General features: G+C 38.3%; 1 protein-coding gene across 13 annotated transcripts in view; it reads left to right on the top strand.

Moving 5' to 3' along the window:
* The window catches only part of NBEA (neurobeachin), a 674,010-nt gene that overhangs the window by 618,413 nt on the left and 27,902 nt on the right, over positions 1–27,695 (top strand). For 7 of the 13 annotated variants that reach the window (XM_038573291.1, XM_038573292.1, XM_038573289.1 and 4 more), the window contains 2 exons: positions 10,354–10,521; positions 27,554–27,616. In XM_038573291.1, coding sequence (XP_038429219.1) covers positions 10,354–10,521; positions 27,554–27,616 — 231 coding nt within the window. The remainder of the gene's footprint in view (positions 1–10,353; positions 10,522–27,553; positions 27,617–27,695) is intronic. The other 6 variants (XM_038573296.1, XM_038573300.1, XM_038573298.1 and 3 more) reach the window with 1 other exon arrangement.

The raw sequence follows: 27,695 nt of genomic DNA, 5'->3' as shown, positions 1-27,695 counted from the left end.
GATAGATAGATAGAGAAAAGGGAAAGGAAAGGAGGAAACAGGGAGGGAATAAAGACAAAAAGAAAGAGGGACCTTGCAACCCTTTTATTAGTTCTAATATGTTGGTTGCTGATTGTATTGTTTTTTCTAGGTAGATTATCATATCTGTAAACACTAGCAATTTCATATCTTTGTTTCAGAAATACACACACTAAAGGTGGCATCATATACCACTAAGGAACGTTGTATTTGTTTAATAGATGGTATTGGAAAAATCGACTATATAAACAAAAACAATACTAAATCCCTATTTAATACCACTTACACAAGTAAAAGTAGACTCTAGATGGATTAAAGATCAATATATGAAAAGTAAATACATCAAAATTATAGAAAGTCATCTTTGTAATTTCAAAACAAAATCCCGAGAGTATAAAAAATAAAGAGAAAAAAATATCTGATTCGCTCAAAATTAGGAATTTCTGGTCAACAAAGAACAACATGGATAAAAAGTTCATAGACACATGACATTTGGAAGAATACATTTGCAATGTTTAAAACCAACAAGGAACTATTACCTAAAACATACAAAGAACTTTTGCAAAGTAACAGCATAAAGACAGGATGTAAACAAGAAATTTACAGAGGAGGAAACCCAAAAGGCCGTATTTTAAAAGATGTCAAATTCCTTATTAATCAGAGGAAGACAAATTAAAACAATGAGGTATTGTTTCATACCTATTACACTGGCTAAATTAGAAACCTGGATAATACTAAGAGTTGATGAGGATGTGAACACATAGAACCCTATGCACTGCTGGAGGGAGTGGAGACAGGGGCAGCCATCCTAAAGAGCATCTGGGCACTAATTACTGCTGAGTCATTGTACACATCCACTACAGTGACACAGCAGTCCTACTCCAGATTATAAGTCCCAAACAAATTCTCACAAAGATCCAAAAAGAGATTCAAGAGAAGACACTTATCACAGCATTCTGTCATAGGGAGTTAGAGGCAGTCTAGAGCTCACTGCTGGGGGCAGTTCTGTGTGGTTAGTAGAAGCAATGGACTTCCTATACACACAGCGACGTAGGCTGATCTTCAAAAGCAATGCTAGGTGGAAAAAGTAAGAAACTAAATGAAATCTATAACGATACCATTTTTATGAATCAAAAATACATACAGGGATCCCTGGGTGGTGCAGCGGTTTAGCGCCTGCCTTTGGCCCAGGGCACGATCCTGGAGACCCGGGATCGAATCCCACATCGGGCTTCCGGTGCATGGAGCCTGCTTCTCCCTCTGCCTGTGTCTCTGCCTCTCTCTCTTTCTCTCTCTGTGACTATCATAAATAAATAAAAATTAAAAAAAAATACATACACAAATAATGAGTGATGTTTTATAAAAACAGATGCAAACAAAAGGAGAAATATCAACCACGTTACAGATGTTGCCTCTGGTAGGGGAGAGAAATGAAAGTAGAGGATGGAGATAAAGATAACAAATCCATTTTTAAATTCAAATTAGTCAAAAATCATGATTCCCTCCACCTCTCACACCTGCATTAGGCATTTTATTCAATAATCATTTCACTCTAACAGAGTAATAGTAAATTTCATCAATCCTTTCCAAATATGTGTAGTAATATCAATAAGATTTATTTGAAATGATTGCTGCAAACTGATTATGTGATGATGTTGGTAAAATCCTCCTTTATTTTTTTAAAGATTTATTTATTTATTTTAGAAAAGGGAGAGAGGGAGCAAAAGCATTCTTGCACAAATAGGGGGAGGGGCAAAGGAATAGAATCTTCAAGCGGACTCCGCTTCAGCAGGGAGCATCTCCCAGGGCTGGAACCCAGGACCCATGAGATCATGCCCTGAACTAAAACCAAACTTACTGAGCCCCACTTACTGAGCCACCAGGCACCCCTAAAAATCTTTATGTAATATATCTGATTTCACTACTATTTTGAATTCCCACGAATACATTTGGACATTAGGTACTCCATAATCTTTTGGGTTTTTTTTCTTTTTTTTTTTTAATTCTTTTTTTTTTATTTATTTTTTATTGGTGTTCAATTTACCAACATACAGAATAACCCCCAGTGCCCGTCACCCATTCACTCCCACCCCCCGCCCTCCTCCCCTTCTACCACCCCTAGTTCGTTTCCCAGAGTTAGGAGTCTTTACGTTCTGTCTCCCTTTCTGATATTTCCCACACAATTCTTCCCCCTTCCCTTAGATTCCCTTCCACTATTATTTATATTCCCCAAATGAATGAGAACATATAATGTTTGTCCTTCTCCGACTGACTTACTTCATTCAGCATAATACCCTCCAGTTCCATCCACGTTGAAGCAAATGGTGGGTATTTGTCATTTCTCATTGCTGAGTAATATTCCATTGTATACATAAACCACATCTTCTTTATCCATTCATCTTTCAATGGACACAGAGGCTCCTTCCACAGTTTGGCTATTGTGGCCATTGCTGCTATAAACATCGGGGTGCAGGTGTCCCAGCGTTTCATTGCATCTGTATCTTTGGGGTAAATCCCCAACAGTGCAATTGCTGGGTCATAGGGCAGGTCTATTTTTAACTCTTTGAGGAACCTCCACACAGTTTTCCAGAGTGGCTGCACCAGTTCACATTCCCACCAACAGTGGAAGAGGGTTCCCTTTTCTCCACATCCTCTCCAACATTTGTTGTTTCCTGCCTTGTTAATTTGCCCCATTCTCACTGGTGTGAGGTGGGATCTCATTGTGGTTTTGATTTGTATTTCCCTGATGGCAAGTGATGCAGAGCATTTTCTCATGTGCATGTTGGCCATGTCTATGTCTTCCTCTGTGAGATTTCTGTTCATGTCTTTTGCCCATTTCATGATTGGATTGTTTGTTTCTTTGGTGTTGAGTTTAATAAGTTCTTTATAGATCTTGGAAACTAGCCCTTTATCTGATACGTCATTTGCAAATATCTTCTCCCATTCTGTAGGTTGTCTTTTAGTTTTGTTGACTGTATCCTTTGCTGTGCAAAAGCTTCTTATCTTGATGAAGTCCCAATAGTTCATTTTTGCTTTTGTTTCTTTTGCCTTCATGGATGTATCTTGCAAGAAGTTACTGTGGCTGAGTTCAAAAAGGGTGTTGCCTGTGTTCTCCTGTAGGAGTTTGATGGAATCTTGTCTCACATTTAGATCTTTCATCCATTTGAGTTTATCTTTGTGTCTGGTGAAAGAGAGTGTCTAGTTTCATTCTTCTGCATGTGGATGTGCAATTTTCCCAGCACCATTTATTGAAGAGACTGTCTTTCTTCCAATGGATAGTCTTTCCTCCTTTATCGAATATTAGTTGACCATAAAGTTCAGGGTCCACTTCTGGGTTCTCTATTCTGTTCCACTGATCTATGTGTCTGTTTTTGTGCCAGTACCACACTGTCTTGATGACCACAGCTTTGTAGTACAACCTGAAATCTGGCATTGTGATGCCCCCAGATATGGTTTTCTTTTTTAAAATTCCCCTGGCTATTCGGGGTCTTTTCTGATTCCACACAAATCTTAAAATAATTTGTTCTAACTCTCTGAAGAAAGTCCATGGTATTTTGATAGGGATTGCATTAAATGTGTATATTGCCCTGGGTAACACTGACATTTTCACAATATTAATTCTGCCAATCCATGAGCATGGAATAGTTTTCAATCTCTTTGTGTCTTTCTCAATTTCTTTCAGAAGAGTTCTATAGTTTTTAGGGTATAGATCCTTTACCTCTTTGGTGAGGTTTATTCCTAGGTATCTTATGCTTTTGGGTGCAATTGTAAATGGGATTGACTCCTTAATTTCTCTTTTTTAAGTCTCATTGTTAGTGTATAGAAATGCCACTGATTTCTGGGCATTGATTTTGTATCCTGCCACGCTACCGAATTGCTGTATGAGTTCTAGCAATCTTGGGGTGGAGGCTCTTGGGTTTTCTATGTAGAGTATCATGTCATCGGCGAAGAGGGAGAGTTTGACTTCTTCTTTGCCAATTTGAATGCCTTTAATGTCTTTTTGTTGTCTGATAGCTGAGGCTAGGACTTCCAGTACTATGTTGAATAGCATTGGTGAGAGTGGACATCCCTGTCTTGTTCCTGATCTTAGGGGAAAGGCTCCCAGTGCTTCCCCATTGAGAATGATATTTGCTGTGGGCTTTTCGTAGATGGCTTTTAAGATGTTGAGGAATCTTCCCTCTAACCCTACACTCTGAAGAGTTTTGATCAGAAATGGATGCTGTATTTTGTCAAATGCTTTCTCTGCATCTAATGAGAGGATCATATGGTTCTTGGTTTTTCTCTTGCTGATATGATGAATCACATTGATTGTTTTACGGGTGTTGAACCAGCCTTGGGTCCCAGGGATAAATCCTACTTGGTCATGGTGAATAATTTTCTTAATGTACTGTTGGATCCTATTGGCCAGTATCTTGTTGAGAATTTTTGCATCCATGTTCATCAGGGATATTGGTCTGTAATTCTCCTTTTTGGTGGGGTCTTTGGTTTTGGAATTAAGGTGATGCTGGCCTCATAGAACGAATTTGGAAGTACTCCATCTCTTTCTATCTTTCAAAACAGCTTTAGGAGAATAGGTATGGTTTCTTCTTTAAACGTTTGCTAGAATTCCCCTGGAAAGCCATCTGGCCCTGGACTCCTGTGTCTTGGGAGGTTTTTGATGACTGCTTCAATTTCCTCCCTGGTTATTGGCCTGTTCAGGTTTTCTCTTTCTTCCTGTTCCAGTTTTGGTAGTTTGTGGCTTTCCAGGAATGCGTCCATTTCTCCTAGATTGCCTAATTTATTGGCGTATAGCTGTTCATAATATGTTTTTAAAATCGTTTGTATTTCCTTGGTGTTGGTAGTGATCTCTCCTTTCTCATTCATGATTTTATTAATTTGAGTCTTCTCTCTCTTCTTTTTAATAAGGCTGGCTAATGGTTTATCTATCTTATTAATTCTTTCAAAGAACCAACTCCTGGTTCTGTTGATCTGTTCCACAGTTCTTCTGGTCTCGATTTCATTGAGTTCTGCTCGAATCTTTATTAACTCTCTTCTTCTGCTGGGTGTAGGATCTATTTGCTGTTTTTTCTCTAGCTCCTTTATGTGTAAGGTTAGCTTTTGTATTTGAGTTCTTTCCAGTTTTTGAATGGATGCATTTTATTGTGATGTATTTCCCCCTTAGGACTGCTTTTGCTGCATCCCAAAGATTTTGAATGGTTGTATCTTCATTCTCATTAGTTTCCATGAATCTTTTTAATTCTTCCTTAATTTCCTGGTTGACCCTTTCATCTTTTAGCAGGATGGTCCTTAACCTCCATGTGTTTGAGGTCCTTCCAAACTTCTTGTTGTGATTTAGTTCTAATTTCAAGGCATTATGGTCTGAGAATATGCAGGGGACGATCCCAATCTTTTGGTATCGGTTCAGACCCGATTTGTGACCCAGTTGTGGTCTATTCTGGAGAAAGTTCCATGTGCACTTGAGAAGAATGTGTATTCAGTTGAGTTTGGATGTAAAGTTCTGTAGATATCTGTGAAATCCATCTGGTCCAGTGTATCATTTAAAGCTCCTGTTTCTTTGGAGATGTTGTGCTTAGAAGACCTATCGAGTATAGAAAGAGCTAGATTGAAGTCACCAAGTATAAGTGTATTATTATCTAAGTATTTCTTCACTTTGGTTATTAATTGATTTATATATTTGGCAGCTCCCACATTCGGGGCATATGTATTGAGGATTGTTAAGTCCTCTTGTTGGATAGATCCTTTAAGTATGATATAGTGTCCCTCTTCATCTCTCACTACAATCTTCGGGGTAAATTTTAGTTTATCTGATATAAGGATGGCTACCCCTGCTTTCTTTTGAGGACCATTTGAATGGTGAATGGTTCTCCAACCTTTTATTTTCAGGCTGTAGGTGTCCTTCTGTCTAAAATGAGTCTCTTGTAGACAGCAAATAGATGGGTCCTGCTTTTTTATCCAGTCTGAAACCCTGCGCCTTTTGATGGGGTCATTAAGCCCGTTCACGTTCAGAGTAACTACTGAGAGATATGAGTTTAGTGTCATCATGATATCTATTCAGTCCTTGTTTTTGTGGATTGTTCCACTGAACTTCTTCTTAAAGGGGAATTGTAAGAGTCCCCCTTAAAATTTCTTGCAGAGCTGGTTTGGAGGTCACATATTCTTTCAGTTCCTGCCTGTCTTGGAAGCTCTTTATCTCTCCTTCCATTTTGAATGAGAGCCTTGCTGGATAAAGGATTCTTGGTTGCATGTTCTTCTCATTTAGGACCCTGAATATATCCTGCCAGCCCTTTCTGGCCTGCCATGTCTCAGTGGAGAGGTCTGCTGTTATCCTAATACTCCTCCCCATAAAAGTCAGGGATTTCTTGTTTCTTGCTGCTTTAAGGATCTTCTCTTTATCTTTGGAATTTGCAAGCTTCACTATTAAATGTCGAGGTGTTGAACGGTTTTTATTGATTTTAGGGGGGGATCTCTCTATTTCCTGGATCTGAATGCCTGTTTCCCTTCCCAGATTAGGAAAGTTTTCAGCTAGGATTTGTTCAAATACATATTCTGGCCCTCTGGCCCTTTTGGCGCCCTTGGGAACACCAATTAAATGTAGGTTTTTCTTCCTCAGGCCGTCGTTTATTTCCCTTAATCTGTCTTCATGGTCTTTTAATTGTCTGTCTCTTTTTTCCTCAGTTTCCCTCTTTGCTATCAACTTGTCTTCTATGTCACTCATTCGTTCTTCCACCTCGTTAACCCTCGTCGTTAGGACTTCTAGTTTGGATTGCATCTCATTCAATTGATTTTTAATTTCTGCCTGATTAGCTCTAAATTCTGCAGTCATGAAGTCTCTTGAGTCCTTTATGCTTTTTTCTAGAGCCACCAGTAGCTGTATAATAGTGCTTCTGAATTGGCTTTCTGACATTGAATTGTAATCCAGATTTTGTAACTCTGTGGGAGAGAGGACTGTTTCTGATTCTTTCTTTTGAGGTGAGGTTTTCCTTCTAGTCATTTTGCTAAGTGCAGAGTGGCCAAAAACAAGTTGTATTGGGAAAAGGAGAAAAAGAGAGGAGAGAAAGAAGGAAAGAAAAGAGAAAAAGAAAAAAGGAAGAAAAAAAGAAAAAGGAGAAAAAGAGAAAGAAAAAGAAAGGAAAAAAAGGTGGGGGAAGGAAACAAATCAAAAAGCAAAACAAAACGAAACAAACAAACAAAAAAAAAAACACGGGGGAGTATCTTCTGATTTTGTATAAGGACTATACAAGGACTATAAGTCCCTTGACTTCCCCTGGAACTTGTCCGTCTAGCTGGTCTTCTGGGGGAGGGGCCTGCTGTGCTGATTCTCAGGTGTGAGCACTTGGGGGAGCTGCTGTGCCCCTGCCTGGTGCAGGGCTCAGTGGGGGTTGTTTACCCCGTGAGGCCCCAGGAGCAACAGCCCCAGTGGCGGGGCCAGCTCTGCAGCCCTGGAGTCAGCCCCCGCAGTAGCTCCAGAGCTCTCGGTCTGCAGGGCCTGGAGGCTCCGGGGCGGGGCCGCTGATCTGCTCAGATCCGGGAGGAGCGTCCTCGCTGTCCTGGGCCCTCCCGGCCTCTTCCTGTCCCGGGGGGAGGCCGGATCCTGGGCTGTGTCCCGGCGCCCTGTGCTCCGAGGCCTGCGCTGGTGGATTCGTGCTCCGGCCCCGCAGCCCCCTCTGCAGAGCCGCCCCCGAGCCCCCCGAGCTGCTCCCGCCCCGCAGCCCCCTTCGCGGAGCCGCCCCCGAGCCCCCCGAGCTGCTCCGGGTCCCGCCGTGCGCGCTGCAGCCCTTAGGGAGCTCGGCGCACTCTCCTGGGCGCGCAGTTGCTCTGTTACTATCCCAGGGAACCCGAGGGCATCCCCGCCCTCCTGGGTCCTGCTCCACCTCCCCGCAAGCCCCTTTCCGCCCGGGAAGGTCGGTGCAGCTCCTGCGTCCTCCGGGACGGGGCTCTCCTGTCCTGGGGACACTCGCCCCGGCCTCAGCCCGGCTCCTCGCGGGGCCCCTCCCCCTTGGAGGCCTTTTGTGTCTTTATTTCTTTTTCCCCGTCTTCCTACCTTGAGAGAAGCGCGAACTCTTCTCACTGTAGCATTCCAGGTGTTCTCTCTTTAATTCTCAGGCCGAATTCATAGATTTTCAGGAAAATTTGAAGATTTTCTAGGTAATTTGGTGGGGATAGGTGATTTGGAGACCCTGCTCTTCTGCCATCTTGCCCCTCCCCCCAATCTTTTGTTTTTGTTTTTTTTTTAATTTTTTATTTATTTATGATAGTCACACACAGAGAGAGAGAGAGAGAGGCAGAGACACAGGCAGAGGGAGAAGCAGGCTCCATGCACCGGGAGCCCGACGTGGGATTCGATCCCGGGTCTCCAGGATCGCGCCCTGGGCCAAAGGCAGGCGCCAAACCGCTGTGCCACCCAGGGATCCCTTTTGGTTTTTATCCCTTATTGTACAAGGCACTGAAAAATAACTAGACTGACTTTTTTCTTTATTAACTAGTTACACTGCACTTACAGAATCATTTATACACATCGACCAAACCAACATTATTGACATAACCAATACAGAATTTTTAATCTCCTTCCCTGTATTCTGATCTGAACTATTATGTCAATACCACTAAGATACAGAATATATAAATTCTTTTTCGTTTTGGTACAGAAACTATCCTTTAATAAAGTCTAATTGTTTATATTTCTGAATGAGAAACAGTCACAATAATTGGTATAAGTAAAATACCAAAACTTTTGAAAGAAAGAAATTAAGAAGAGGTTGAGGGGAATAAAGTAACTAGTAAAATGTGATCACAGGAAAAGTTAAAAAGTATTCAGATATTTTATAGATTAAAAAAATTAAATGGAATTCTCAGAGAGCTAATTTTAGAATTATTTATTAATTAAGTGAATTCCAAATTGGTGTCAACACCTTAGAAATCAGGGTCATGAAGTCAGAGAATGACTTCATTCACATATCTAGTTACAGCTGTAATTTAGAAAATTGTTTAATATGGCTACACTTAGTTGAAATTTAAGAAGCTAGGTCTACAGTTTTTGTTCATGTTGCTGAAATCAGTGTGCTCTTAAAATCAATAAGAAATTGATGACAAGTGGATATGGTAAGTGAGAGGCATAGAGAACCACACAGTGATTGGCACTGCTCATGTCAGGTATGAACAGAACCCTGTGCCTACAAGTCAGGATACCTCCAGGAAGCTTATGATGGCTTCTTAGGAAATGAAAAGGCCTTCTTTTTTTTTTTTTTTTTTTTCTCTTTATGAAAGCTTAGTAAGCTCATTGACTATTACTAATTTGCATTCATTTCCTACTAGCTAGCAAACATCTAAAATTGCCCAGTGATTCCTAGACTATATAAAAGCAAGAATTCATTTGTAGCCAAAGGAAGGCATCCCATTTTAGTAGTGTTAGAAGCAAATTTGAAGATGTGAGGCAGGAAAATAAGCATATATCAAAGTTTCTAATGAAATGGTTTCATTTTAAACTAATGTTTAAAAATGAGAAATGAAGGGGCACCTGGGTGGCTCAGTCAGTTAAGCATCTGCTTGGGCTCGGGTCATGATCTCAGGGTTCTGGGATCCAGCCCTGCATGGGGCTCTTAAGCATCTGCTTGGGCTCGGGTCATGATCTCAGGGTTCTGGGATCCAGCCCTGCATGGGGCTCCCTGCTCAGCAGGGAGTCTGCTTCTCCCTCTTCCTCTGTGCCTTCTCCCGCTCATGCTTGCTCTCTCTCTCTCTCTCTCTCTCTCTCTCAAAGAAACAGATAAAATCTGGGATCCCTGGGTGGTGCAGTGGTTTGGCGCCTGCCTTTGGCCCAGGGCGCGATCCTGGAGACCCAGGATCGAATCCCACGTCGGGCTCCCGGTGCGTGGAGCCTGCTTCTCCCTCTGCCTATGTCTCTGCCTCTCTCTCTCTCTCTGTGACTATCATAAAAAAAAAATAAAAAAAAAAGAAACAGATAAAATCTTTTATAAGGAATAGAAAAATGAAATTTTTGTAAAATTAAGACAGGTACTTCAAATTATTTTTCTTTTAAACGTGTTTTTTTTTTTAAGAAATCTATTTAATTTTTAAAAACATATGCCATACATAATGGAGCCACAAGAAAGCTAAGCATTTTAGAGCAAGTAAATTTTCATTCAGGCCTGTGTTTTTAATAGTCTAATTGTTTTATTATTTTGCCATTTCTAGGAACAAGATATCTAATACATAGATTAAAAATATAGTAATGCAAAGAGCATAGTATTTGTACTTCTTTGTATAGAATATTTCAAAGTAAGAAAAAGAGAGATTTGCTAAGTTTGTATGGTCTCTTATTTCTTTTTTAACTCCTTGCAGGCCCTGGAAAGTGAATTTGTTTCTTGCCAACTGCATCAGTGGATTGACCTTATATTTGGCTACAAACAGCGAGGACCAGAAGCAGTCCGTGCTCTGAATGTTTTTCATTACTTAACCTATGAGGGCTCTGTCAACCTGGATAGTATCACTGATCCTGTGCTCAGGGAGGTAGGTGTTAAGTCCCATATTATTCCAAAAATTTCTGTCATCTCTGAGACACAAATTTGGCTTTCCATCTCTTTCTGTATAAATTTCTTTTCAGCATAAATTTTTATAAAACATGAATCTCAGGTTTTTAACAAATGTTGGAAAATGAATGTTGTATCTCAAAACCAAGTAATGAGACCACTGTGTTCTTTTTTGAATTGTAGACACAGATAATGCACTTCAGTATCCTTCATTTACTTGTTTTATTTCAGCATCTTCATTAAAATGCTTAATGCCCTGTGTGTGTTATTAATGAAAACCTAGTTGAATATTTGAATAAGAATCATTCACATTAAAATAAGCTGCCAGTATGTATTTTCTTAATAAATGCAAAATTACAGACTTCTAGACAGAATGCTCAAAAAAAAGCATTGATAAAATAGTTGAGCATATAGTATTTTATTCCAGAATGTTCTCCAAAACACATCAATGAAATAGATGAGTGTAGAGTATTTTTATTCCTGTACATTCTTATCCTGAAAGTTTATAGCTAACAGTTGGGAATTAGGTGCTCTAGTATGTGCATAAGTATTTTTAGTGAAAGTATTCATATAAAATATTATTTAAATCACCTCCACACTGCACAAAATGACTTCAGATAGGTGAAAGAGTAAAGGAGCAACAGCTGCTGGGTGAGCGTTGCTGCCAGGAAGCCACATCCCAGCCTCCATTCCGCCCAATAGTGGCCATCTGCTGTGTGCAAAACAAGCAATCATGGCTACATTTCCCATCAGTGGAATGCTTGTTTTATTTTTTTTACTTTTAATTTTAGAGGTGGAAAACTTGTAGATTTGGGAAATAGAGCTCTCTAAGAAAAATTTGCTTCCATAAAGTTATTTCTTACATACCTCTACCAAAACTGGCTCCATTTGTATGGCTTCAAGCAGAGAAGAGGAGAGGGAAGAGGCTCGTGATTGGTGCTCTTGGACCCTTAGGGCTAAATATTCAGAGAACACATTGTAAAAATGTTATTAGGTAAAGGGTTATATCACGTTGTATGTGGGAAGAAATGAATTAGTGCTTGAAGGTGGGAGAAGGGAATAAAGACAGAGAATGAATGAGTGAGAGAAGCCAGATATTAGGAAATTCTGTGGTGAAAGAAGGGGATTTTCTCTGCAAACCATTATACTCCCCTGATTTCTTACTCCCTGTAATCAAATTATTTTATAGGAGGTAATTCTGAGCTTACTTATTTTTTCACATTACATCTTTGCCCAGTTCTGTAAACACCTTAAAAATTATATTCTTCTTTTAGAACCAATACCTGTAGAATCAGAAAAATATAATTGGAGTAGTGTATCCTTTTATTCCAAGACCATCTCCAAGTTGATTTTTTATTTTTAAATGCCATAAACCTTTTTCCTCCTGAATTATCTTATCATACATTTTATCCATTATAGAGATCTGTCCAAGTTAATCCTGTCGGGCAAAATAAACTATTTTAAGCATATTGAATGTAAGAAAAGTGCATGACAGCATTAAAATTGACAGAAAAATAGCAGATTTTTCATATTTAAATGAGAGTAAAAAAAAGAGAGAGTAAGTAAAATGATAAGTGGGAATAAAAAATGGAATTAGAATTGTAACTTTCTTTATGTGGATATAGTATTTATTATTTGAATTCTATAAAAATACCAGCTTCTATTAAAAAATCACACTGTTGCTTTGGACAGTATGTGTGTGGAGGGACTATGTATGGGCCTTAATCATCAAATTATAGGACTTTCCTGACCCAAAAACTCTGACATCAGTTCTCAAGAATACTTGCTAAGGGAGCACATACCTAGAACACTGTTACCTTCCTTCCCCCAGCCAGCAGAGGCCCAACCATACACCAGCAGAGAGAGAGAAATTTGCTCTGACCCTGTGGACTTGCATCCACTCAAGACTGCTCAGGAAGATACTTTATCTCCTTAAGACCACTAAGGGAACTGCTTATTATGTCGTAGCCATAGCAGATTAATGGATATCAAGGGCTATGAGTTAGCTGTTCTCCTCACTCCCCACCCCTATCTCCTCTATTCCACAAAACCTAATATAATCCCAAAAATGTACTACAGTATCGTTTAAGAACCTGCAACAGATGAGAACCCCCCTAAAATCTGTGAGGTCTTCGTGAACTGTCTAATGCTGGCCAAGACTTGATCTCCCTCTTCAATTGCTGTCTTCACAAAGGAGGAATAATACATGACAATGTTTGCCAACCTGAAAAGTGCTTAGCATCTATGGTCACCCAAAGAACTCTGTAGCTAAGGGGAATGAAGTGCAGTATATTCGTTATTTGGTAGCCATTTATATCCCCTTACATATACATTTCCCTTGTGAGGAGGGCCCTCTGGGAGGCACCACATCTTTTATGAAAACATCAATGTTGAGATACCAGCAGTCTGCACCATGATACCATGCCTTGAGAAAGTTAATACCTACCTAAATGGTTGGACATAAACTCTTGGGAAAGGCAGTGTTCAAAACATTAACCCTCTTACCAGTTTGGTGCATTTCTTTTATTCAATAACGTTTGTCTTTGTATTTTTTAAATACTACATTACATTTCACATAAATAAAACCAAAGGAAGGCTGTGGTTATCTTATACTAAAGTCCAACTGGCCTAAGGGAGATAATTTTTTTGATGCTTAAATTAAACATGGATTTAGGGGATGCCTGGGTGGCTCCACGGTTTAGCGCCTGCTTTCTGCCCAGGGCATAATCCTGGAGACCTGGGATCGAGTCCCATATCGGACTCCCTGCAGGGAACCTGCTTCTCCCTCTGCCTGTGTCTCTGCCTCTCTCTCTCTCTGTCTCTCATGAATAAATAAATAAAATCTTTTTTTTAAAAATTTTTTAAAAATAAACACTGATTTAAACAATAAATATTTAATATATGAATATTGATATATATCCCTTTTGTAAAATCTGTCTATCTATCTATATATATAAACACAACACATATCCCACAATCTGCCTATAACTTTGAATTTTGAAAGTTAGTGCTAAAATTTGAGAAATGGCTTAAGGTTATTGATTCATTCTTCCTTGACAGGTGAAATCATGAAGCAGCACTAACCACAGCAATTATGGCATTAAAATGTCAAGAAATTAGAGGTCAGAATAACAGATAATTTTCTTCTCTATGTCAGATTTAAAATTGACATTCTTTGACAGCTTAGGATCTTTGCCTGAGAAAAATATGACAGCTTAACTTATTTTATACTTGTAAAGCAGTAACTGATAATAAACTTTATCATGACAGCCTCTGGGCAGAAACATGACAGAACAGTTCTGGTACAAAGCTCTTCTTAATATGTAAACACTAGATCTGTTGGATATTAGATATTATTTAAGTTGTCTTAAGTCTTGGCTTATATCATAATCTTCTAGACACATTATTTCATAGATGAGCTCAACTGACTATTTGAACAGTAATTTTAAGCCTAGTAATGAATATTCTTTCTTACCATTTTTACATATTAATAAAAATGATGTGATTTGCTTTGTTTTTTTACTTACCAAATGATGGCTGAGAAACTCCATCCTCTGACCTGCTGAGGAAATAGAATATTCTAGTTGGTAATTATCTGGTCCCATGGTATTCTAACTCCTGTCCACTCAAGTGTAGTCCATAATCCAACAGTATCCCCATCACCTGGGAACTTGTGAGAACTTCAGATTCTCAGGCCTTCCCAACTTACTAAATCAGAACATGCACTTAAGGAGATTCCCAGTGACTTGTCTGAGCCATTGAAGTTTAAGAAGCACTGTCTACTAAAGGCATATAAAAGATCTGGAAAGCTTTTCTCCAGTTCCTGTAAAGGTAGAGAGAATTGTGTGATGAACTGCCATGTACCTCTCACCTAGTTTCAGATTTTTAACTCTAATTTCTACTATATCCCCAACCCCTCAACTATTCTCAAACACACCTACCCTATTCATCTAACCCTGTCTAACTCCCTATCCACTGTCCCATTTCCCATCCCATGGGCATCTCAGGACATCCAGGCATTAGAGTTCAAGGCAGGTTTATTTTGAAAAACAAAAACGGAAAAAAAAAAAAAGAAAAACAAAAACGAAAACCTTTCCAGGCATTTCACATACATCCCCATACATTATCCATACATTAATGGTTAAAAACCATTAATCTAGGCTCTTATTAAATGATTTTTCCAAAGACACAATCTATGTAGCATCCAAGTCAGATTTAGGTGAGGTCTTCTGGTTCTCAAGTCAGGGTTACTTTAGTCCCATTACATTCTAGGAATTTATAAAGAACAGTATTTACTAATACTTACTAGTTTTAGGGATGACATTCTTCTTACTTTCAAAATGATTCTTAAAAATGAGGGACACCTGATGTGTATTCCCATTTTACTAATTTAACTTGTAAGGTTTTTCTATTTTGTTTGTACTTTTGAATTTCTTAAAACTCTTGACTCTGTAAAACTTCCAGGAATTATACAGGAAATTTTAAGATGGCTCTGAGAAATCTTTCTCAGTACTGTGCCTGGGTGGCTCAGTTGATTAAGCATCTGACTCTTGATTTCAGCTCAGGTCATGATCACAGGGTTGTATGATCCAGGCACGTGTCAGGCTCAGCGCTGGTTGTGGAGTCTGGTTAAGATTCTCTCTCTCTTTCTGACCCTCCACTCACTTGGTTAGTTAGTTGGTTAGTAGAGATTACAAATTAAATGTCACAGATTTTTTTTCTTTACTATACTCTTATAATGAGTGAAAAACATTTCATTCTAAAACTGTTCTAAAATTGATCACTCTTAGAATCATGGATATAATTACTCAAACCTATCTGCCTTAAAGTATGATTATATGGCATGCAGTAGGCAATAAAAGATGATAGAAAGTTGGGAACCAGATAATAGGTTTTATCATAGCCGGTCATTACAATTTGAGTAATATTAAGTGAGTCACTTAACTTTTATATACCCTGGTACATAAAATGATAACAGAATTGATACCTAACTCATAGATCTGATTTGAGAAACATGTGATAAAAGATGGGAAGGTACTTTGTAAACCATAAAGCACTACACAGACATTGGTTATTATTATCGAAGAGCATAATTAAATGAAGTATCTTGGAAGAACTTTTGTTTTAATAATTCATTTCTCTACATCACATGTACATATGATGTATACACATACCATATATACATCATATGTACAGTCAACACTGACAAACTGAAAAAGGACTTAAACGATTTCTCTTCCACAGTGAGAGGTATCAACACAAGCCTAACATAAAAGGCTGTTTTTCTGTGCAAACTATTAGAACATTTGGGCCATGCAGGGCAGCCCTGGTGGCGCAGCAGTTTGGTGCCGCCTGCAGCCTGGGGTGTGATCCTGGAGACCCAGGATCGAGTCCCACATCGGGCTCCCTGCGTGGAGCCTGCTTCTCCCTCTGTCTGTGTCTCTGCCCCTCTCTCTCTGTGTGTCTATGAATAAATAAATAAATAATTTTTTTTAAAAAAGAACATTTGGGCCATGCAATATTTATTTATTTGTGCATATATACACATTCATCTATGCTGGAAATACTAAAACAGTAAATACTAAATTATAATACTGCAAAAGTGTAGTATTTTTTTAAAAACATTTTATTTATCCATGAGAGACACAGAGAGAGGCAGAGACATAGACAGAGAGAGAAGCATGCTCCCCATGGGGAGCCCAGGACCCCAGCATCTCACCCTGAGCTGAAGGCAGCCGCTCAACTACTGAGCCACCCAGGTATCCCCAAAAGTGTGGTATTTATAGTCTGATTTTTTTTACTAATATTTCTTGGTATTCTTAGATTGTATTTTCTTCACTTATCTCTTTCTTTGATATGACAGGGATACCAAAACATTTCTTTGGATCTGCTATAGTGAGAATATGCCCAAAAGAAGTAGAATAAATTCCTTCAGTTTTCACTTTATTTATTTATTATTTTTTTTTTTTTTGCTGAACCATTCCTGCTACTACAGAAACCTGACATGATAAGGCTGTCAAGAGCCAACAAGACAGATGTGTCTTTATCCAAAACAGCTGCAATGCTGGCTTTCCTAAAAGATGAACTCATAAAATTTATAAGGAAAAAATTAACCCACTTTTCCTCCTGATGGTGTAAATGAAGGTGTTTGTAGTGACAGCAATGATGGCCTTTGGTCATTGCTTATTCTTTCTGTGAGTTTATTATCCCATGTCTTTTCCTTCCCCCATTTCTGACTCATTTCTTCTATCTGACAAGACATACCAACGCCCCACTTGTGGATTGCTTGAGTAGGTTGTAGCACACTGTTGTCCATTTACAAGGGCCATGATGCCTAATTGTCTTCATATGGGAAATGTTCAGGGTTTTTCTCCTGGGCATTTATTCTGAGACATGAATTGCAACAAATGATCAACAAAATGGCTGATAAAGATTTCTTAAAACCATTTTAACGTTTAAAATGTTAGCAAATTCAAAAGCTGAATTAAAATTGAAAGGAAAATAATAAAAGAGAAAGAAAACCCCTACATTTGAAATTATGGGAGTGGAAACACACATTAGGTTTTCTTTTAAGCTTAAAGAATCATTTGGGGAGCAAGAAGAATATTATGATCCCTAAAACTAACAAGAGTATAGATTAAGCTGTGTCTGTGATGTGTTCCTCATCTCCAGCGATAAGGCTTGCATTGCAAAGAATCAGTGAATGAAGTTTCTATATAGAAATTAGTATCAAGAAAATTAATGACACACATTTAATTTTGATTAGTGAATAAATCTTTAATTTAGGTTTATCTTTTCTCCCTATAATTACTGCAGTCCTTAGCTGGTCCATGGTCATCAATCGTCCACTAGAAAAGCATAAATAATGCAGCTAGTCAAAGTGGAATGTGTGTCATTTATGTGAGATGTGTTTTTTCTCGTCTTTGTGTTATTTTTATTGCATACTGTTGAGAAGTGCTAATTATTGATTTTCAGAAATTAACAGCACATGCTTTCACAAGCCTCCAAAGTCATATTTTACACAAGGAAGAAGGGTGAAAATTGCAGCCTGCTGTTTGTAGTAGAAATAGCTAGAAGGGATTTCCTTATCTTCTGTTAACATAGATTTCAGTTATATTACACAGTTGTTACCTTAGCATAAATTAACAATTATTCAAAACATATTGCATGCTTCAATTTGTTGAAGTAGATATTACTCAATCTAAATACCTAAGCATTTCAGTTAGATGTGAAGAGCTCATTTTTAAAGGTTTTAGACATATTGATAATGAACCTATTTAAAGCCATTTGAAATCTCAATATAGTATATATAGATTACTGTTTCCCATTTATGTCAAAATCAAAGAAGATCACTTTGTTCTGCCAAATACATGCAATACTATTTTTAATTTGAATTTAGCCTAATAAAAGTGTATGATTTCTTTTTTGTAATGTTTATACCACCACCTGATAAACCTTTGTCTTGATGTCATTCCATTTCCAAGCAAATCTTTTCAGCTTTTGTTATTTTCATTATTTTCTTTCCAAGATCAGACACTCCAAGTGAACTTATTTTGTATGGTGATAAAAGGTCATCACCAATACTACTACTTGTCTCTCATTCCTCCTCCACCACCACCTTCCCCCAACTTCATGGCCTGAATCAATGAGCATAGAGTTTGTTTTATATAAATTTATTCAACCAGGAAGAATTTGGCAGGGACATTGTACTGATTCTTCTCACATTTCATTAAGCATTTCTGGGTTGACTCCTTTACCTACACGCTATGTAATGATCAACCCAAAGTGAGCAAAGAACAAAAAACCTGAAGAGTTCTTAAGACATCATCTGCTAGGGCGCCTAGGTGGCTCAATTGGTTAAGTGACTGACTCTTGGTTTTGGCACAGGTCATGATCTTAGGATCCTGAGACTGAGCCCCACCTCAGGCTCATGGAGTCTGCTTGAAATCCTCTCCCTCTCCCCCTGCTTGTGCTCACTCACTCTCTCTCTAAAAATAAATAAATGTATATTTTTTAAGAGATTATCTGCTAAAACTCTTGCTTCCAGGTAGTTAATCCAGAAAATAGTGTTTTGGTTCTCTTCTTAAGGATTGATGAGCATAGATTGCAAAGAGACTCTGTGGCCTCCCCCTCAAAAGGCTTATGATAATATTTATCCCCAAAATATTTTAAATCTTCAATAAAAATGTCTCTTACTTGTATATAATCATATTTTGGTCAGTCTTACTTGAGAATGAAGCAAAAATTAACCATCATTTCTCTTATATACCTGAATATCAATTCTGTTTGTATCTGTCACAGCACATTACCCTCTCAAAGGAATAATGAAGGCTCCAGAAAAGATATACAAATGGCCGACAAGCACATGGAAAGATTCTTAACATCATAGTTGTTAAGGAAATGCAAATCAAAAACACAATTGTATACCACCTCACACCTGTTAGGTTACCTACTATCAATCCAACAAACAGAAAATAGCAAGTGTTGATGAGGATGTGGAGAAATTAGAAGCCTTATGTGCTGTGGTGGGAATGCAAAGTGTCTTCTCTGGAAGACCGGATGGAGGTCCTTGAAAAATTAAAAATAAGGCTGCCATATGATCTAGCAGTTCTACTTTGGTAGATTTCAAAAGAACTAAAGGCAAGATTTTGAAGAAATATTTGTGCACCCATGCTCATAGCAGCATTATTCACAATACGCAAAGGGTAGAAGCAACCCGTGTCCATCAGCAGATTAATGGATCCATAAAATGTGGTACATGCACATGTACATGCCATAGAATGTTATGCAGCATTAAGAAGGAAGGAACTTCTGGCATTTGCTACAACAAAAATGAACCTTGACGACCTTATGCTAAGTGAAATAAGCCAGTCAGAAAACAAATACTATATGATTCCACTTATATGAGGTACCTGGAATAGTCAAAATCATAGGGACAGAAAGTAGAAGGTTGATTTCCAGAGGATGGGGAGAATAAGTAAATGGGGAGCTGTTAATGGGTAACAGTTTTGCAAGATTAAAAAGAGTTGTAGAGACTGGTCGTAGAACATTATGAATGTACATAACACTCCTGAACTGTACACTTGGAAAATTGTTAAGGTGGTAAATTTATGTTCTGTGTATTTTTACCATAATTTTTTAACAATGTGATTGGTAATAGGACGTTTAATAATGATCCTCTTTACAAAGATATGGGCAGGATAAAGTGGATGAACAAGGGAAAGTGAAGCATCTGCAGATTAAGATCTAGGTACCACCCCAAGGCCTACACAGAGAAGGGGCCATTACTGGAAACTGCCAGGATAAGTAACCCTGGGAAAGCAGTCACCCAACAGGAGCTGTGGCCTTAGATAGAAGACTGCAGCACAGCCACTGCTGACCTGGGACCTGGCAGGGAAGGATCATACAATAAGTTTTATCTCCCTTTCCCATCTCCTGTTCTGAGCTCTCATTGGCCGAAAAGAGTGGGAAGGTAGGGAACAAGAGAGTACCAGTGATGGCAGTCTCTGGAAGATGATCCAGCTCACTCTGTATTCCCCCTGAGTTAGTCACGACTTTAGGCAAATTTATTGAAGACATCCAGGGTAGAACAGCCACTACCTGCCACATTAAAATGCATGTACTTTTCCCACCTGGGTTGACTTATATTTATTTTTAAATATAAAAATTAAGTGAGCCTGCCACCAGTGGCCCTGACCTAATGTGAAGAAAAACTGTTCTGGGCAAAGCAGTTTTTCTCCAAAGGACACGGTGCTTGCTTTTCACATTAACTGTTCGCATTTATTTGTTAAGTCAGATATGGAATGTCATCATTATAACTCATCAGTCTGAGGAGGAAATCAGAGTCAGCAAGAGGATAATTCTCCTTTTTATTTTTATTTTTTTTTTAGCTTTATACTAAAAGAATAAAACCAAGCACTGAGGCAGGCAAATGAATAAATCAAAATCCTCTCCCTCAATATGGTCTAACATAGTCTGATAGTTACAACCAATGTGGTTCTTTTTTACTTGAGTTATTAAGTATTTGCTTGAATATTCTAATAATTCTGCTCATATAGACTTAGCCTTAATGCAGCTGACTGTTAAGAGGAAACATGTTTGTTCTTCTATTGTGTAGTTTCTATGAAAAACTAGAAGCAGTTGAATATAAAATAGCATTTTAATTTTTTATATAGTTTAATGTTTGTAAAGCAAGAAATAAAGTGGAGATATTATTTTCTTGATTTATTTTGCTCCTGTTTTTCTAGCATTAAAAAGTAATGCTTTATATGATCTTGTTTTATTGTAACAATAAACCAAAAGCAAAAGCATATCAGTTAAAATACAGTCTGCTATTAAGTAATCTTTTCTTTTATCATTTCAGACTTCTCAAAATTCCAATTTTTTTTTCCTATTTGGTATAGAATTGGTAGAATTGGAGGTAGAACAGAAAGATAATATAAATCACATGCATATTTTTAATTGTTGAAGTTGTATTTTCTGGTAAAAAAAGAATATCCACTTTCAAGCATTAAAATAAAATCTTACTCTAATGAGCTATAAAATAAGATAATATGATCCTAAGGAAATTTTGAGGAAATCCTTTTCTGTGTTCCCAAGGAATCACTTTTGCTATTTTTGTCTTGAATTTTCTGAAAATGATCAATAATTGACTAGTAATTTCAACATAATCTGATAATTGCATTGTGGATAGCACAAGCTATCATATTTTATAAAATGCTGACTCTTCTGGAAAACAACTTTAAAAGATAGCACAGACCAAGCAAAATGGATGAAATCGGTCATTTGACAGCTTCCCGTATGTGCTTTCTCACAGTCTTTCTCGTGGCACTTAGACCTTATGACATTTCATCAGAAAGACAATGCTAAATTACATTTACAAAAAAGACTAGAAGTTGTAAAGATTCCAAAGGAGAGAAATGTATGTGGGTTACATTTACCTATATTGTGGAAAAGACAAGATTAACCAGAATTTTTTATCTCCTGGGTACCAGAGGAGGTGTGTGCTATCTAGCATACACTAGTTATCCAAATAGTAAATACAAGTGGAGGGAGAAAGCATGCTTATTCATCTAAATAGTAATTTCTTTCTTTTAGAGTATTTTGAATTTATTGGTGATTTGAACATCATTCTGAACTATCACTTATCCGTCGCCATATGTAGTTTTACCTCAGCTATGAAATCTTTCATATTAACAGGCATAAGCATAATGCACATAAACCACAGCATATTTACTTCCTCTTCTGAGGATTTCATCCCAGCAATATATCTGTGTTCATAAAGGAGGTAGGATATCGTGGGGGACAGATAAAAGCAACTAAGAAGAGGTACAACAGGTCAAAGGAATAAGGTACATGTCACAGCCATGGCTAATGCATATGGCCCCTTTGTGCAAATTTAAAAAGATGCCCTCATTAAAAGGATGAATAATAAAAGGTGCTCCTTCCTTTGGCATTTGAGGTAGATGCTGTCCCTCATTTGCCCCTCGACTGGGCACCTTGGGGCAGGGCCTAGATGATGCAGCCGTACACCTAGCCCTGACCTTTGAGTAACATAAGACTAGAGAGAGCTTGTTGAAAATAAGTGAGGAAAAAAGGAGAGCTCAATGAAGATGTGGGTAATTTCATAACTCAGTAGGTGGGACCTGGAGGATTTTACAAAACGAGCCTATCAAGAGAATGGGGAGGGGAAAAAAACCAGGAAACTGTCCCTAACAGGAACTTTCCCTAAGGGGAGCTTTATGGTCCATAGAAGCAGATAAAACTGAGTTATGTGTCCTATGTGTGTATGAAATCTGAAAGTCACTGTTCAGGTTTACTTATTTTGTCCTACTAATCGTAACTTAGATCACATTTTTCTTTACTTCTCTACTTACCCCGAAAACGTCCATATTTTACAACTCCCTCCAAAGTTTAAAAAAAAAAAATACTTTTTTTTCTTATTTTATGACCTGCCTATTTCTTGATGGTCTTAGCTGGGGAGAGCAAATGCTAAGTACATGGGAACTGCTCAATATTCAACCAAATGATTTTTAGAAGAAGAAGTAAGCATCCACATAAGAATTAAAATGTAAAACTCTTAAGAAACTAACTTACTTATCTTTGCTATCTGAACAATTCCTGATGAAATAAAGTGGCATCCCTTACATGATTATTTTTTGAGATAAAGTTGAGTTTGATATGTAAGAGTTTCATCATAAAAGTACCCTCAAAGATAGTATACTCTTTTTTTTTTAATTTTTATATTTATTTATTTATGATAGTCACACAGAGAGAGAGAGAGAGAGAGGCAGAGACACAGGCAGAGGGAGAAGCAGGCTCCATGCACCGGGAGCCCGACGTGGGATTCGATCCCGGGTCTCCAGGATCGCGCCCTGGGCCAAAGGCAGGCGCCAAACCGCTGCGCCACCCAGGGATCCCTGTATGCTAGATTTATATGAAATATCTAAAACTCTATATCACTGCTTATTATATGTAAAAGTATATTTATAATAACATAAAATATTTACAATAATGAACTGATTCTGAGATGCTTATCATGGTTCTGTCTCAGCACTCCGAATTACAGTGTGTCTTATAATCAGTAGTGAATCATAGTTTAATTAGTAACATTTTTACTTCTTAATAGTATAGAAATTAATGACGCTTCTCACAATGGATAACATTTTAAAATTCGATGAAGTTAGATTGACAGATTTATTTCCCAAGTTGTACTCTTTTGCTATACACATTATAAAAATCATGAGTTCACACATACAATATCAGTTCATTCTTGCTTCCATGGAAAGTGCAATGCAGTAGTCACCCCATATCCACTGTTTTGGCTTTCTACGGTTTCAGTTACCCGCAGTCAAGATGGTATGGAAGCAGTGATGCTGACCTAGTGTCAGAAGGTCTGCAGTAGCTTAATGTTAGGTCACAGTGCCTACCTCACTGGTTCACTTCATCTCATCAGTTAGGCATTTTTTTTTAAGATCTTATTTATTTGAGAGAGTGAACATGATTGGGGGCATGGGGCAGAGGGAGAGAGAGAACTAGGCTCCCTGCTGAGCAGGGAGCCCGATGTGGGGCTCAATCCCAGGACCCGGGGATCATGATCTTAGCCCAAGCCAGATGCTTCATTGTCTGAGCCACTCAGGTGCCCCTCATCAGAGGCATTTTACCATCTACACCGTCATCATAAGGAGAAAGGTGAGTCCAGTACCATAAGGTATTTTGAGAGAGACCACGTTCACATCACTTTTATTGTAGTATATTATCATTGTTCCAGTTTATCAGTAATTATTGCTGTTAATCTCTATGCATAATTTATTAATTAAACGTTATCATAAATATGTATAAGAAAAAACAGCATACATAGGGTTCAGTACTATCCAGTATCAGGCATTCTTTGGCATCTTGGACCATATACCCCAAGGATGAGGGCAGGACTACTGTAGATATATAAAGCGATAGCTTTTTTGTAATACAAATTAACGTTTTGGTAGTAGATTTTAAAAGGAGTAACAAATTCCGAGAAGTCTTTAGGAGTTGGACAGGGAAGAAACTTGTGAAGCAGGCCAGAGGCAGTGCATGCCTGGGTCCTGTGAGTGATGGGCATTACAAAAGAGCCCCTGTGCCTTGGCACCAGACAAGTGTTGCTGTGCAGAAATGCTGATGAACCACCTCTTCTGTTTTTTTGTTTTGTTTTGTTTTGTTGAGAGAAGCCAAAAAATCCAATTTATTGTATGAAATTTTCTGACCTATAAATGTTGGCTCAAATAGAAACCATGCCTATGAGCGGATTCTAGCCCAAAGGATGCTGGCATGTGCTATCTGGCCGAAATAATAAGCTCCTATGCCATCCTGGCTAGAATACAACTTCTACAAGAGCCCAAATCTCTGTTTTGTTTGATGAGTATCGCAAATATCTGAAATGGTACCCAGTACATAGTAGGTGCTCAATAAGTATAATGTTTTCCGAATAAATAAAGCTAGCATTAAGTCTCTTCAACCCAGGCAGAACAATGTATGGAAAAAGAGAAATACGTTGAATTTTTTTAAATGCCATTTCTGGTTATCTTTTTTTGCTGTTGACTGGCCTATTCCTATGTGACATTCAGACCTCAGCTCATGTCCCTTTTCTCAAAGCCCCTTTCCTAGCAGACGTCCTCTGTGTGTACCCTGCTCCACTCTGTGTCTGATGTAGACATCACTCCTGGGCCCCCTTGCACTTGAGGCTGGCCTCCGCCGTGGTTCTTGACCTACTGTGTGCCCTGATTGCCACTCATCTTATGTCCTCATGAGCTGAAACTTCTTGAGGGCAGACTCAGACTGGTATCTGATACTTTATCCCTTGACATAGACTAGGCATTTAATGTTTGTTAACCTGATTGTTTTTGCAGTATTGAACTGTAAAGGTAAAGCACTCTGATGTGTTCTTTACTATTGATTTTCCTTTTCTGGGCTACCTTTCAGTTTTGTACAAAGGCCCCACCACTGCCCCACTTCTATAGTCAGCGAATGTTTTTGGACTCTCTTAAGACTAAGTCACAGCCTTGACCTGCAGATGATGAACAGTTTGAGCAAACAGACCTATGTAAAGAACTATGCGTTGAATGTCATGATAAAGGGGGAAAAAGTGCTATGAGAATATGGAGGACATTGATTATTATTTAGGGCCCTGGGAAGGATTTAGAACCCTGCCCAAGGTTCACATTAAGGGGATGCATTTTCTCCTACGTCAGGGAGTAGTTCTCAGAATGAGGAACAACCATTCAGCTGCTATGCTTCATAGATTCCAGAATGGGTTGTGTATATCCCTGGGCACCCTCCCATGCAAAGTACCTTCCTCTTGACAGAAGACACTGATGACTCTCTAAAAGTGGGGGAGGACAGAAAACAGGATGGGGGAGAGGTGAAGAAAATATGTAGGTGCTCACTCCCTATCCAAACATGTTGGTTATGACGAGCAATAGAACTTAGAGGAGGCAGCATGCTTTTTCAAGAACAGAAAGACCTGTATATATTTTTTTTTAATTTATTTATTCATGAGAGACATAGAGAGGCAGAGATACAGGCAGAGAAAGAAGCAGGCTCCCTCTGGGGAGCACGACACGGGGCTCGATCCTAGGACCCCAGGATCACCACCTGAGCCAAAGGCAGACGCTCAACCACTGAGCTACCCAGGCATCCCGACCTGTATATTTTTATTTTTAAATCAAGGGTTAAGGAACTGCCGCTAGACAGGATTACAAGATAGCCAAAAGGTAAATATTGGAATAAGAACATGAAGGCATGTGATGTGGATCCCAAAGAAGATGGATTCAGCTTAAATTATTAAAAACAAATAAATAAATGTTAAATGTAGGGAATGTACTGTCTTAATGAGAGGATGAGACCACAATATTAACTTGATCATAGCTTCCTGTATATCTTGATGCCACTTGAGAGTCGTTTAAAATAAATACGTGTGTGTACTCTGCCTCAGTCCAAAAAGAATCAGAGGTGGTCCCCCTGAAGAGAACTGTGTAGATTTCTGGAAAGTAAGTGGGTATCCTGAGATTTTCTAGTATAGTTCTAATACTGCCCTTTCAGAACAAAACTAAAGTCAAGCAGAGCATGTTTGTGGACTTGGTCCTTCTGTGGCCATTTAAAGGCTGCCTGCTAAGTAGAGGTACACTGACCAAGAGAGGCTAAATTATATTTAATTTTACCTCTGTCTCCCTATGCCAGCCCAGCCCCTTTCTGGAGGAGTCAGAGCACAAGCCCAGGTACCTATTGTTTGAGCAACTTTAGCTGTTCTGATACAGTAAGCGAGGTACCAGACATTTTCAAGCCAGGGCAGTTTTAACAATGAAATCACTGGGGTTTTTTTTTCTTCTTTCAAGTTACTCTTAAGAGTTTATTGTTCATGATGTGAACCTAACCAGAAATGGTCTCATACCTCTTTTATAATCCTAAATCTTGCACCAGGGAGATAAAGTATGATGGTATCTATGTGAGTGCGATTTACCTAAACAGTCACACTTCATGTATGGGTGGACACCATGCAAATAAATGGATACATAAAAATTGGACAGCTCTTAAAGAGATTTAATAATTCATCCTATTGCCTCTGCAAATAAAAGAACCAAAGCCCCATTTATGCAATTGCTAAAATATGGCAGGTAATGATGCATTCATGTTTAATATTGCTAATAAATTTGAAAATCCACATTTTTATTGATAAGCATTTTCTTGAAATGCAGTCTAGGCGGACAGATTGTTAAATTTAAGTACTTTATAAATGAGATTTGTAGATAGTGATGCGATTAGTGGCAGCGCAGCGTCGAGAGCCATCTACCACCTTACCTGCACTCCTAAGCACTCAGCAATGAGTTTCGTATTTCATCTTTATGTGCAACCAAATTGCACACAATTTTAGGGGAAAAATTAGCATGGTAACAGAGTAATGACCATTGTAAATATTGTGCTTCCCCTTGTTGACTTAAATTACATGCTAACAGTATTTTGGAAAAATATTTCTGTTAGTCTAGTTTAATATATTGAAATCTTTTTGCCTGTGGTACTTATATAGAGAAGAAATACATAAATCTCCTGTAAGATTATGTCTTTGACGTACACACAGAAAAAGGCATATTATACAGTCCAGACAGTTTGAGATCCAAAATTATTTTTATTCATTGGAAGCCATACAGTCTCATTAATATTTCTGTCTGCACAGGCTTTAATAAAATATTGCATAGCTCAAGATGCCCAAAGAATTGTTTCCTCCCTGGGTTAGTTATGTCTAAAATTTCAAAAAAAAATTGAGAGAAATGAATTCATACATTATAGACATTACATAATATCTCGACATTCGTCTTAAAACAGCATGGCATGCTAAAATATATTTTTGTAGCAAAAATTTGCCCGTGGTTAATCATAACAGAAATCTTGTGATTACCCTCTGTATTGACTGGATTGTATGATTTTCTGAATTTTATTTCATATCATTGTCGGACTTTATGTATCATTCTTTCTCCCCTAAGATCCCAGAAGCTTATTTCATTAGAGATCCCCATACGTTTCTTCTTACACAGGACTTTATCAAGGTATACATGTTGTATTTAGTGTTAGAAGTGTTCTTTGACCTTAGCTGCATGCATGCACTCACAGGTTTAACATTTCCAC

The sequence above is a fragment of the Canis lupus genome, chromosome 25 (assembly GCF_011100685.1).
Source record: "Canis lupus familiaris isolate Mischka breed German Shepherd chromosome 25, alternate assembly UU_Cfam_GSD_1.0, whole genome shotgun sequence".
NCBI classification, from domain to species: Eukaryota; Metazoa; Chordata; class Mammalia; order Carnivora; family Canidae; genus Canis; species Canis lupus.
This window is presented reverse-complemented; position numbering and strand designations above follow the sequence as displayed.